Source organism: Antrostomus carolinensis, unplaced genomic scaffold, assembly GCF_000700745.2.
Source record: "Antrostomus carolinensis isolate BGI_N321 unplaced genomic scaffold, ASM70074v2 scaffold6334, whole genome shotgun sequence".
Classification (NCBI taxonomy): Eukaryota; Metazoa; Chordata; class Aves; order Caprimulgiformes; family Caprimulgidae; genus Antrostomus; species Antrostomus carolinensis.
The window spans coordinates 614-14895 of record NW_010310041.1 but is presented as its reverse complement, the minus strand read 5'-3'; the positions used below and the strand labels follow the sequence as shown (position 1 = coordinate 14895).

Below are 14282 nucleotides of genomic sequence, written 5' to 3'. Positions count from 1 at the left end.
CAGAGCCTGAGCGAGAGCCAGTGCCTCCCAGAGGGACACGGACCTTCACAAGCTCCTGAGGACAGTGGGAGGGTGGGCTGGGAAAGCAGAGCCAGGTGGGCACATACAGATGAGTTCAAGGGCTCCTTCCTGGTGTTTGTCCCCAACCTAATGAGCTGACGTCCAGGTGGGGTCTGTAAGAGAGGAACCAGCCTCAAAAGCTGTATCATTTCTACATCTAAGCCATTCCTCTTGCCACCTGATTCCAAGGTGTGCACAACCACCAAAGGCTCAGACCACCTATCCTGGTATCACAGATGATAGAATCACAGAATGGTTTGGGTTGGAAGGGACCTTAAAGCTCATCCAGTTCCAACCCCCCCCTGCCAGCAGCAGGGACACCTTCCACTAGACCAGGTTGCTCAAAGCCTCACCCAACCTGGCCACAAACACTTCCAGGGAGGGGGCATCCACAACTTACTTCACTAGGAAGCACCAGCTGATGGTAACCACCGTGTGCGTGCTCTTGGCATGTGAAAGAGAGGTGGTTTGGGCTTTCTCACCTCTTTTTCCTTCCTGGCCAAGCTTAGTCAAATTATTTGTTGCAAGCAAAGCACAAACCTGTGGAGCTTGGTCTGATCCAAGGGCTCTGTACGATGGGCACTGAAGGCCAAGTCTACAACCTTCTTCTTATTTATGGCAGAGCTGCTGCAAGCCCTTCCCCTCAGCATCCAAGTCCAGCGTTGGCACTTTCCATCCCCTTTCCTCACTCCCTCTCAAGGAGGAGGAGCTGTTCCATATATCTCCCAACACTCAGCTCCTGGCATGCATGGCCCTGTGCTCCTCACACCTTCTCCATCACTGCTGGCCAGGCTGCCTCAAACCTCCTGAGCAATGTGTCAGGACTCAGGTTTTGATGGGTTTTCTCAGGATCCCAACCTGTGGGAGAGGGTTGGGCAGAGCAGAGCCAAACCTTGTCTCAGGACATTGCTGGAAGCTCATGAAGAAAGAACATCCCTCTGGTGCTGGTAATGGATGGTGGATGGGCAATCCATCACAGAGGTGCACACCTAGGACCACGCAGCATCCTGGCCACTGTTGCAGCCCTCAAGTAGGTCAATCAGGTCCATCAAGGAAGATAGGAATGCAATGGTCCTGCAAAGGTCATTGCAACTCAATGTGAAAGGCAGATGCCTCCTGGAAATGCTTTTTGTAGAAGGCCTGGAAAGTACATGCACATCTCCAGGGCACAACTCCACACATGGTGGCCCAGAAGGCTGGTGAACACATTGCAGGAGTTTCCAGATGAAATTGGCTCCTGGTGCAGCTCAGCCACCTGTGTGCTCAAGTGTGTCTCAGCCCTGGGTTCAGTTTCCACTTCAATCCAAGCAAGAGGGATGAAGATGACCAGGCATCTGCCCATTGCCATCCCTGATGGCCAGGCTTTGTTGCAGATGCCCTCAACTCTCTGCTGTTGTCTCCCAGCTGCGTTGGGTGTGAGCTTCAGCCATGCAGGCCAGAAGCTGGCTGCTGGATGCATCAGAAGACCAAGGCACTCAGCAGCATTTGGGAGCCACCAAACAATTTCTGGAACCCAGCTCAGTCCCACCAGCTCAACACTGGTTGAGCTCAATGTACCAAGAACTTCTGAAGCCCAAGAGTTGGCCTCTTTGATGCCTTGTAGGCCTGCTGAGTTCCCCCAGGTCCTCCAGCTATGAACCCCATCTGCTTTGCAGCAAGCACTCATGGGGAAAAGCTTCCAGTTGTCCTCTCTGCTGGTCATCTGCTGTATGATGCCTCAGTGGGGCAGATGGGATAGCTGGTTGCTGTGGGGACAGCACTGGTCCTCACAGCAGGAAAATACACTTGTTGGCATGCTCTGCTCAGTGGGGACAGGCTTGTCCCCCCTGCCCACACCAAGGAGCCCCAATGGGGGCCACCAAGAACTGGCCCATGAGACCCACTCTTGAAGCAGCTTGTTTCTGTTGTTCCCACCAGGGAGGAGATTCAGGTGGGTGCTTTAGGCCCTGACCCCAGGACCCAGCGGACATTTGCAGCACATCTTGCTTGGGGTCAAGGCCAGACAACACACTCAGGTAGAGGGAGAAGCACCCAGCTCTGAGATGGTCCTTAGTTGTTGGGCAAGGAGGATCCAGCACCATTTCAGAGGAAGCTCAGAGGAAAATCAGTCTCCTGTACTGATAACCTGATCCTGATGACAAACCATCCCACCATGAGCTGGTACCAACCAATGGTCCTCATGAGTGTTTTGACCTGGTGGGACACCACTGAGGTGCAGGAGCACACCCCAAGCCCTCCCCACCTCCCGTGGGCTCGCGGGGAGCTTACGGAGCAGCTGCACTGCACACACTGGTTCGGCTGGCGGCTGGGAAAGAGCTCACTGGTGGTGAACATCTCGCCTTGCTGGTAGGTTGTCCCGTTGTATTGACAGGACTTGACGGGTGCCCGGAGACCAGAAGGGGAATGTGGTTCTAGAAAAGAAGAGGAGAAAGCAACAGGATGAGAGTCAGCCTTTGCCTGACCCCCATGTATCATGGATGCTCAGTAGATTCCTCACCAGCCCATCTCAAAAGGACAAGGAGATCTTTCCACGTTGCAGTTATCATGGAGAAGTGGCCAGGGCATTGCATGGCCCATGGAGGTCTACGTGTCTGAAAGTTTTTGGAGAACAGTGATGTCATATCATATCATACCATAGAATGGTTTGGGTTGGAAGGGACCTTAAAGCTCATCCAGTTCCAATCCCCCTGCCAGCAGCAGGGACACCTTCCACTAGACCACGTTGCTCAAAGCCTCATCCAACCTGGCCACAAACACTTCCAGGGAGGGGGCATCTACAGCTTCCTTGGGCAACCTGTTCCAGTGTCTGACCACCCTCACAGTGAAGAACTTCTTCCTAATATCTCATCTAAACCTCCCCTCTTTCAGCTTAAACCCATTTCCCCTTGTTTTGTCATTAACTGCCCTTATGAAAAGTCCCTCCCCAGCCTTCCTGGAGCCCCTTCAGGTACTGGGAGGCCACTAGAAGGTCTCCCTGGAGCCTTCTCTTCTCCAGGCTGAACAGCCCCAACTCTCTCAGCCTGTCCTCACAGCAGAGCTGCTCCAGCCCTCGCATCATCCTGGTGGCCTCCTCTGGACTTGTTCTAATTACCCATAGGAGAAGTCCTTTTGATCTGACTCTGGATGTTGGAGGACATCACCACATCCAGGGGAGGGAAAAATTCAAGAATTTTGTTTGAAATCTTCAGAAATTTCTCTTGGTTTTCCTGTGTCCAACACATTTTGTTGGCACATGATCTGAATAACGTGCCAGCTTCTGGTTTGTCCCTGAACTGTGAACTGACATTTTGTGCTTTCAAGGTTTCTTGGGATGGGAGAAGTTGGAGAAAGTGGTCTGGTTGAGAGGTAGAAAGCCCTTTTCCATCAAAATGACTTTTTTTTGGGGGGGAAAGCAACAAGAGCAGCCATGAGCAGGTCCAGACCCAGCATCACTGCACTACCATGAGTATTCAAGTGGCTACAGTTGAGGTTATGCTCTGCAGGACCACAACCACCTTGTCACCTTCTCCCCATGGGATGTCTACCTACCAAGACACCGTGGACAACACTGCTGGGGGTCCGTGATGGGGCTGGCACACTGCAGAGCCGGGCACTGGATCCGGTAGCACCTGATGTTGGCGTTCTGTGGAGAGATGGAGAGAAAGATCATAGAATCATAGAATGGTTTGGATTGGAAGGGACCTTAAAGATCACCTAGTTCCAACCCCCCTGCCATCATGGTTCATTCAGCTACACGTTCACCCCTGCAAGAGGAGGAAGATGTTGGATGATGGCCACATTATCACAACAGATTGTGCTGGTGTAGCTCACCCAGTCTCCATCCCTGGTTTAAACCCAGCCAGCTCATGGTTTCATCTCTCATCATCAAAGACCACTTGTGGTCCTACCTCCACCCACACCCCAACAATGCTACTGAGACAGCTTCCTTCACAAGGTCAACCCAACACCTCCAGGGTGATGGAGGACTTTTGAAAAAAAGAAAGAGATTAATCAACATCCCTATGGGACTGGAAAGGGTTTCTCTGGTCAAATTAGACACCAGAATTGATCTACTTAAAAGCTGTCAAAGCAATGTCCCAATGCAGCACCTCCACCACCTCCCACGGTCGCACGGAGAGGACGTGCCTCGGAGCAGCTGCAGCGGATGCAGTACATCAAGCCCTGGGGCTCCAGGTAGGGGTGCCAGCTCTCACCCGGGCTGTACTTCTTGCCGTTGAAGTCACAGAACATATCCGGCCCTGAAAGTCAACCAAGAGAAGCTACATGAGAAAACAAAGGAATGATTTTTAGGAGACCTCTCCTCCCTTTGCAACGAGAAGAACATGGACAGCTCAGTGCCTTCATGCTGTTTGCCATGAGTAGCTGATGACCACGTCCCAACCACCAAACCCCAGATGGAACACATTCCCTAAACCTCTTTTTAATTATTATTTATTTGTTTTATTATTTATTTTTTCAGACTGGGACCCATCTGACCCAACCAGCAACTCCTCCGAGCAAGATTCCCTTTGCAAGGAACAAAATGGGTGATTTGATGGATAAATTCGAGTTGTCTCTCTAAAACACGTCAGTAGGAACCCTGGTTTAATCATAGAATCATAGAATGGTTTGGGTTGGAAGGGACCTTAAAGCTCATCCAGTTCCAACCCCCCTGCCAGCAGCAGGGACACCTTCCACTAGACCAGGTTGCTCAAAGCCTCATCCAACCTGGCCACAAACACTTCCAGGGAGGGGGCATCTACAACTTCCTTGGGCAACCTGTTCCAGTGTCTGACCACCCTCACAGTGAAGAACTTCTTCCTAATATCTCATCTAAACCTCCCCTCTTTCAGCTTAAACCCATTGCCCCTTGTTCTGTCATTAACTGCCGTTAAGAAAACCCCCTCCCCAGCCTTCCTGGACCCCCTTCAGGTACTGGGAGGCCACTAGAAGGTCTCCCTGGAGCCTTCTCTTCTCCAGGCTGAAGATAAACACGTGGTTTCAGGGTGATGTTATGGAACTGAATTTTCCCCAGAAGAACTGGGAGTCGTGGGGGGACAGGAGAACCTGAATTTAGGAGACATTTTCATGGTTACCCATAAAAAGAAGAAGAAAAAAAAAGACATTTTAGGTAGAAATACATTCTGAAGGAAAATTTTTTGCTCCTCCTAAGAGCTTCAGCTCATTCTCTCAAGGATCCCTGGAGAAGCACTATCAGCACATGGACAGACAAGCATCAGCCCTAAAGAGCAGGACCATACTGGTTTGTTCTGTCCCACCAGCCTCAGTTCCTTGGCTTTACTGGACTCAACATGGCACTGGTCTGGCTGGAGTGGGTTGAACCATGCTCTTGATTTATGGAGCTGTCCATGGGGACACCAAGCCTACCTCACCCATTTTTTGTCCCCAAAAGCATAAAACCTAGATATTTTTCTCTTCCTCCTTGATCCCATCATCTTGAGAAGAGCCAGTTTCTGGCCATGCTCCTGAACAGGAGCTGTCTGTCCAAGAAATGTCCCAGCCCTGCCTACACTGGTATGGGTTTAACCTTGCCATGGCACAGGGAGAGGGATGAGATGGTGCCCAGCACAACTGGTGGAGGAGATCCCCATTGGAGATCTCCTCTATCCCCAGATTTTATCAGGTCCCTATCAACCCCCTTCATCTCCAAGCCCTTGATTACACACCAATACTTTAGCAGGACATGGCCAGCCTGCAGTAGGACCTGTGGGACAAACCATGGCCCTGATCACCACCAACAACCACAGAACTTTGGCCAGAAAGCCCAATTCAGTCAACCTTAAGGTTCACATTAAAAAGCATCACCTGGTCCTGCAGGACCAAGCTCCAACCTCAGTTGGACCTTCAGAAACTTGGACCCTATAACTTCCACTGCAGCCTGGCAGCTGCTCCTGCTCTCCTGTGGTGTGTCCCCAAGCCCCAAGCAGCCAGAGGGACATGACAAGGGCTTAAGCTCTCCTGTGAACAAGCACACGCCTGTCCCACGAGTGTTAGTAGAAGTTTTGGTGCTTAGAGCCCAAATAAAACTGAAGGTGATTAAAAAGGTTACGTCATCGAGGGGATCTGAGGTAGTTCAGGCCATGACGTTGCTCAAAGCCAGTGGAGACATTTACACTCCTTGAAGCATTTATGGGTCTTTTAAAACCTTGTGGTTCCCTGGGGATGTGAGGAGAAGGTTGTTTTCCAAGGCATGGTGCCCAGCTCCTGTTGTGTGAAGTTAGGTAAGCTAGTGGCTGCTGACCTTCCTACACTGCTGGAAGGATACCTCAAATGAATAGCAGAGGGTCCCGTAAACTAGCTTGGTGGTGTTCACCACCCCAGTGATGCTAAAAACCATCCCACACCCCGTTCTGTCACTTGGGGCAGAGCAGTGGTTTAGACAGCCTTGCCAAAGCTGGAGATGCCACCTGCCTACTGGAGGTGCCACCTGCTTAATGCATTTCTCCCACCAACCAGGCAAAACTCATACAAATAAGCTGGTGGGCTGCTGTCCCTCCTCCAGCTCCTGACCATCCTCAGGATGAACCCAAGCAATGCTCTACCATGGACAGAATCACAGAATCTCAGACTGGTGGGGGGTTGGAAGGGACCTCAGGAGATCATCCAGTCCAACCCCCCTGCCAAAGCAGGTTCTAGTCCAACCCTACACCAAGTTGCACAGGAAAGTGTCCGGGTGGGTTTGAACATCTCCAGAGATGGAGACTCCACACCCTCTCTGGGCAGCTTATTCTAGTGCTCTGTCACCCAGACCCCATGGCCATCAGGAAGGACAGGCCTACAGGTCTAAGATGATCCTTATAGGTCCCTTCCAACTCAAACCCTACAGGTCTACCAGCAGCTTTGAGCTCCTCATTGAGCTAACGGGCTTCAAGCACATGATTCTCCAAGTTGTACCTGCAAAGGAGGTGGCCACCAGCTGCCCAGACCTCCTAGTCCAAGCACAGCAATATGGTTGCATCTACAAAGGTGATGTGCAATGATTTTAGGGTGGATGCCATCAGAGGAACAAGCAGGAGGTTTTTTCCTACTCAGGTTTTTACACCATCCCCATAACTTGCTCCAAACTTCTAACAAGTCAACAAACCCACATTCCTGACCATGCAGGACACGAGTTTACATCCAACCACACGAGAACGGAGAACGTGTGGCTGGAAACCACAGAAATCCAGGAGAAAAGAAGAAGAAAAAAACCATCATCATCTTGCAAAAGGGTGAGAAAACGATTTCATTTTTCCCTGCTTGCAGCATCTTCATGAATTACGCTGAGGGTGAAGAAATCAAGTTGCCTTCATGTGACGTGGGCCCCGCTCAGCTTGCAGGTTCCTATGCCAGTTGGCTGCTTCCTTCAAACATTTAATCACTTGCCTTTCACAAGTGGAGCTCTGGTTTGGGTCCAGCCCTCGAAAGCAGCTTGATTCATGTCTGCAAAAGGCCTCGTTGGTAAAATTAAAGTCAACTGGCAGAGGACCGGGCAGCAGCAGTAGCAGCAGGAGACACTTGTCCGCATCTCAGTAGCACTCATGCCACGTATTTGGCAAGCTGGGGATGGATGGAAGGAGGAGGTTGAAAAAGTTGGAGGCTCTGGATCATTTTTTCCTCATGCCAGGTGAATAATTTCATTTTCAGAGGTCAAACCTTGGATATCTTCCCAACTGACGCGGAGTGAAAAGCCATTTGTGGCAGTAAATTGCTCCCGTGCCATTCAGGCTCCTCATTTATTGCGGCGTCGGCAACAGCACGCTCACAAAAGTCACATTGTTTGACTTCTCCTTTTCCAGAGAGGGCTTTTGAGCTGTGGAGCATTTTCAAAGTTGTAATATCAAAAAATCTAGATGAAGCCATCATTTTGTTTTCCTTCCCCAGGAACACATGATCCCTAGGCAGGAGAAGACAGCAGGCCAACCTGGTCCATGATATTTTGGAGACACAACCAGGGCTTGCTGATTGTATGCCAGAGGCTCTACGCTTGGGGGTGGCCCTATGGGACGTGGAAGTAGGAGCAGAGATGGGAAGGGGCAAACACTTCCCATTGCAAACACCTCCAAGAGCAGGTCATAGAATCATAGAATGGTTTGGATTGGAAGGGACCTTAAAGCTCATCCAGTTCCAACCTCCCTGCCATCAGCAGGGACACCTTCCACTAGACCAGGTTGCTCAAAGCCTCATCCAACCTGGCCTTCAACACTTCCAGGGAGGGGGCATCTAACCAGTTTCTTCTCAAATACAAGAAGACCCCAATACAAGACCCTGCTCTTCAAAGTACCATGATGGGTTGTATGAACCAGAAAAAAACAACTGAAAGCCATAGAAATTATTCCTCTACCACTCAGGAACAAGTCCCGTGTCCTTGTGCCCAGAGGGAGGGTGGGAGATGCTGTGAAGAGCGACTCCTCCATGCAAAGGCTGCTCTGCCTTTCCCACCTCAAAGGTCTCTGCTGGGGACATCATGGAGGAGGAAGGTTTCTCCCTGCCTCCTCATCCAACTGTCATTTTCTGCTGTGGCTCCAATGTTTTCTTGGGTGAGGACCACCTGGTTACATCCAAATCATTGCCCAAGTTGGCACCACTCAACACCATGCTGAGGAGTGCACCTACAGCAAGAATCTGGACACCTCTGGTCCATGCTCAAGGCTGTGCCCAGGGCTGGGTTTACTCTGATGATCATTAATTGTCATTAATTATCATTAATTGCATCCAGGATGGCAGTATGGGATGGAAAGTACGAGGTGGAGGATGAGGCAAGAGAGGGCTGTGACAAAGAAAATGGTGATCTCTTGGCCATGGCAGAGCCAAGAAGAAGCAATCAGCTTGAGGCAAAGCCTGGAAGATTTAGGACAGATATTGTGGGAGCTTTCCAGCTACCAGCAGATTTAAAACCCAGAAGAGGCTACCACAGAGACTCTGAGACACTCTATGAAGCCCTTGGAGCAGAATCTTCATGAGATGGCCTGGAGACATCAATCCAGGGTGTCAAACTGAAGGGCATGGAGAAACCCCTCCTGCACTGCCTTTGGTGACCGCTGACATCTCCCTCACACCATGAGAATGGCCCCAATGCCTCTTTGGGATGTATCTCCACAGCTTCATACACCAACCACTATGCCATCCTGCATCTTCGTGACCTGCTCTACATTAAGACCATGAACCAAGGGGAGATGGGTGAGACCTCACAGCCTCCTTGCTGAACCATCAAACCAGCTGATGTTGGACAGACCAACCCCAGACATCTCCTGTACTTGGATGCAGGCAAGTCCCCTCACAAGGCCAGCATGTCCATGAGACCTGTCCCTGAAGCTCTCCCACTCACTGACACAGCCCATTTGAGCCAGTTCCTTGCATCCTTCCACATCTGCAGTGGGCTGTGAGGACAAAGACATCCCCATGGGTTTCCCGATGTGCTCTGACTCATCCCACGCCCTGAGGACCACTTTGACCATGGCTGAACCAGGAGCCAAAACCAGATCAGATGTTCTCCTGCACCAACCCTGAACATGGCAGCAGGAAACACAGCGAGCTATTAAACCTACAAGCGTGATGGCTACCAGACTACCATGTCCTGCTGCCAAATTCTCCTTGGGCTCAGGCTCAGCCATGCTTGTTTCACCTCCTTCTGGATGTAGGGACTGATGCCCAACAAAGACAAGTCACATACACACGTGCACGTGCAAGACCCTGCCCCTACATTCCCCACTCCCATGTTGGGGGTTCCCAGACCTGAGCAGAAGGTCTTCAATGGTTTTAAGCTGCTTTTGCATCACTGCTCCACCACCTGGGGAATGGTTCCCATCTGCACACCCATTACCCAGCCAGGTCTCTGCATGCATGGGATCATCATCCATCAACCTGGACTTACACTGGATCTTCCTTACACTGAGGAGTACCCAGGTGAGTCCTTGAGGCAGGTAAAGGTTGACCCATGGCTAGAGATGGCTAATGCACCTGCAAGACCCCAGAGCAGCTGAGGGAACTGGGGTTGTTGAGCCTGGAGAAAAGAAGGCTGAGGGGAGACCTTGTGGCTCTGTGCAAGTCCCTTGGAGGAGGGTGGAGAGAGGTGGGGGTGGGTCTGTCCAACCAAGGCCCAAGGGACAGGACAAGAGGAAATGGGCTCCAGTTGTGGCCAGGGCAGTTGAGATGGGATGTGAGGAAGAATTTCTTTGCTGCAAGGGTTCTGAGGCATTGGAAGGGGTTGCCCAGGGCAGTGGTGGAGTCCCCATCCCTGGAGGGATTGAAGAGTCGTGTAGACACAGTGCTGAGGGACATGGGTTAGTCATAGGGGACTGGTCAGTGTTGGGTTCATAATGGGACTTGATGATCTTAAAAGGTTTTTCCAACCCAGGCAGTTCTGGGATTCTGTAAAATGAAGATAACAACCTCTCCCAGTTTGCTCACCCACCACACAAATCCTCCACCAGCCCCGTGCCTCAGTTTCCCTAGTAAAGACTTTCCCTCCAGGTACCAAACTGGCTCCAACAAAAACTCTACCAAAACATCCCATGAATCACACCCTTCTTCTCCCTCATTTCATCCCACAACACAAGAGGTTTCCTCCATCTCTACGTCCCCAACCAGTCCCCCCCCCCTCCACCCAACAGCTCTCCCCTGAAGCAGGACACGTCTGAGTCAGACTCCTGGCCCCTGACAGCTTTTTTGGAGGTCAAGCACCTGCCAGGCAGCGCCAGCCGGGCACGCGGGGGTGTGTTTATGCAAAACCAGTTTGTAAGTTTTAAGAGAGGCCATAAATAAAGTGTAAAAAGCTCTTGTCTGGTACAGAAAGTCCAGGCGCTCCTGTGACAGCTCTGTATTTATGAAAGGCTTAAAATGCAACTCAGCTGCAAAGGGACTGGTTCAAACATCAGGACCTTTGACATGTGGCATCTTAACAGCTTCACTTCACGTCCAGATCGTTTTCCACGTGTTCAATTTGTTCAGTTCCTGGGCTGGGAATTTTTTCTCTGGATTTTAAGAGTTTGGAAAACTCTGTAGTTTTGTAAGTGAAGCCTCACAAAGCATCATTGAACTTCTCAGGGTGGAGGAGACAAGTGATGTCCCACACCTAGAGCATCTCCATGGGCTCTGCAAGCAGCAGATGGGGCTCGGTTTCCCTCTGCTCCTTCTCAAGGGGTTCCTCAGATGTTTAAATCAGGGTGTGCAGCCCTCGTTTCTCCCTTACCATGGCCACCAGTAGGATTTGCTTTTCATCCTGATCCTTTGAACCGCTCAGTTCCTCATCATGCTGGATCCAAACTCAGAGGACAGATGGATCCCACAAACCCCCTGTTCTCCAGGAACCACGTTAAAAAGAAATGAAATAGCCATTTCCAAGCTCCTGGAGAAAACCACTGCCCCACACATTCTCCAGAGATGCCTCCAGCCAAAACATTTTGCGTTCAACTATTGCCACTGAACTTCTCGTGGTGGTTGGGCTGCAGTAACCTGTCTCTCTCATATTTTTTTTTCAGTTGAGAGTGTAAATCCCCTAAAATAGTCTGTTTCTGTGGGCAAATTCTTCTTTCCTGACTTGCCTTCAAGCCCGAGCGTCTCTGCTTCTCACCTATTTTTAGCCACGACACTGTAGGTCTCTTGGCTGATGAGCCTGCTCGTAACTAATTTATTCCTGTCTTCATTCTCTCGGAGCGCTCAGCTCTGAGAAGAGTGTGAGGCAGTGAGCTGCAGAGGTGGACAATGGAGAAAAGTCCATGATTTCATGAGGATCTGGTCACCAATCATCATAGAATATATTGGGTTGGAAGGGACCCTCAAAGGTCATCTAGTCCAACCCCACTGCAGTGAGCAGGGACGTCTTTACAAGAGCAGGTTGCTCAGAAAGGTCACCAAGACCCTCCTGCCTTTGTCCATAGGTCATCTGGAGCCCCAGCCAAGTTCCTCATACCATGGGATGCCCCTGGCAGTAGAGCCAAAGCAATGCAGAGCTGAGGAGTGATCCTGGACCTTCGTGCTCTCATCCTGTCCCACAGTCCCCAGTCCTTTATCACCAGTATAAATCCTGCAAACAGACTCCAGAGCTTCCCCCCAAAGCAGACAAACCCCTGCTACCCCCATTCATCTTGGTTTATACCTGATTTAGGGGCTCTGCTACCATCAGCAGGTCCCTCTGAAGAGCAAACATCTCACCTAGCATCTGTTTCACCTTCTGGAGATGTCTCCATCCTCCTGGTAACCTGGGTACCAGGGTTAACGCAGCCCTGGCAGCGGAGGGGAATCAAACCCACATCCCTCACACAAGAAATAAGTGCTGCAGTCTGAGCTTGGTGGCTTCAGATGAGCTCAAGGAAGGGAAAGGAACCAAACTCACCAGGATTTTAGAATGGTTAGGGTAGGGTTGGAAGGGACCTTAAAGCTCCTCCAGTTCCAACCCCCCTGCCAGCAGCAGGGACACCTTCCACTAGACCAGGTTGCTCAAAGCCTCATCCAACCTGGCCACAAACACTTCCAGGGAGGAGCAGCCACAGCTTCTCTGGCCAACCTGGGACACTGGCTCACCACCCTCACACCAAACAATTTCTTCCTAATTTTGCTCTCCAAGTCTCTGCACAGCCTCATCCAGCCTCCTCTCTTTCATAGAATCATAGAATAGTTTGGTTAGAAAAGATCTTTAGATGATCTTTAAGGTCCCTTCCAACCCAAACCATTCTATGATTCTATGATCATCAGGATCATCTAGTCCAACCATAAACCCAGCATTGCCAAGTTCACCACTAAACCATGTCCCCAGGTGCCACATCTACAGGTCCTTTAAATCCCTCCAGGGATGGGGACTCCACCACCTCCCTGGGCAACCCCTTCCAATGCCTCAGAACCCTTCCAGAGAAGATTTTTTTCCTCATATCCAACCTAAACCTCCCCTGGTGCAACTTAAGGCCATTCCCTCTCATCCTAACACTTGTTATTTGGCAGAAGATACCCACACCCACCTCACCACAACCTCCTTTCAAGTAGTTGGAGAAAGCCAGAAGGTCTCCCCTCAGCTTTCCCTCCCAGTACATCCCACCAAGCTAATCCAGAGCTCCTCCATCTCCAGGAGGATGGTTATTTGCCGAGTGCCTAATGCACTGCTGGCAGCAGGAGATCGTAAATCATCCTAATGCAGCTGCTGACAGACTCCGCTGGGATTGCGGGAGATTAAAGGGGGAGAATAAATCCAGGGACACGATGGGTCCCGCTCTGCTTTGCTCGGTTCTCGAGTGGTTTGTGATGTTGTAGGGGTGTCTAGCACCCATTTGGTGGGGTCTCAGTGCCTTGTTCTAGTCAAACCCACCTCCTGGCTCCAATTAATATCTCCAGTACACTCCAAGCTGCTAAATAGCACCGGGGAAGTTCTTCAAGCTTCTTTGTACAAGGAAGTGTTGAACCTCCCTTCCCTTTCCCATCTTAAATCTTACCTGTCCCAGTTAGCCTGCTGGGAGTAGAAGCAGGAGAGAACAAGGGATGGAGATGAAGGTGGGCAAGGGACGGATATGGAGATGGGCAAGGGATGGAGATGGAGGTGGGCGAGGGATGGAGATGGAAGTGGACAAGGGATGGATATGGAGGTGGACAAGGGATGGATACGGAGATGGGCAAGGGATGGATATGGAGATGGGCAAGGGATGGAGATGGAGGTGGGTAAGGGATGGATATGGAGATGGACAAGGGATGGATATGGAGGTGGACAAGGGATGGATACGGAGATGGGCAAGGGATGGATATGGAGATGGACAAGGGATGCAGATGGACAAGGGATGGATATGGAGGTGGACAAGGGATGGATATTGAGATGGACAAGGGATGCAGATGGACAAGGGATGGCTATGGAGGTGGACAAGGGATGGATATGGAGATGGACAAGGGATGCAGATGGACAAGGGATGGATATGGAGATGGACAAGGGATGCAGATGGACAAGGGATGGATATGGAGATGGACAAGGGATGCAGATGGACAAGGGATGGATATGGAGATGGACAAGGGATGCAGATGGACAAGGGATGGATATGGAGATGGACAAGGGATGCAGATGGACAAGGGATGGATATGGAGATGGACAAGGGATGCAGATGGACAAGGGATGGATATGGAGATGGACAAGGGATGCAGATGGACAAGGGATGGATATGGAGATGGACAAGGGATGCAGATGGACAAGGGATGGATATGGAGATGGACAAGGGATGCAGATGGACAAGGGATGGATATGGAGATGGACAAGGGATGGAGATGGACAA

General features: G+C 50.8%; 1 protein-coding gene across 1 annotated transcript in view; it reads right to left on the bottom strand.

Moving 5' to 3' along the window:
- Window positions 1-4319, bottom strand: part of CHRDL2 (chordin like 2) — a gene marked incomplete at its 5' end in the record, with an annotated part of 20418 nt that extends 16099 nt beyond the window's left edge. Inside the window, 3 exon segments of the mRNA XM_010166277.2 lie at window positions 2329-2471; window positions 3589-3682; window positions 4186-4319. Coding sequence (XP_010164579.2) covers window positions 2329-2471; window positions 3589-3682; window positions 4186-4319 — 371 coding nt within the window.
- Window positions 4320-14282: the final 9963 nt, after the last annotated feature.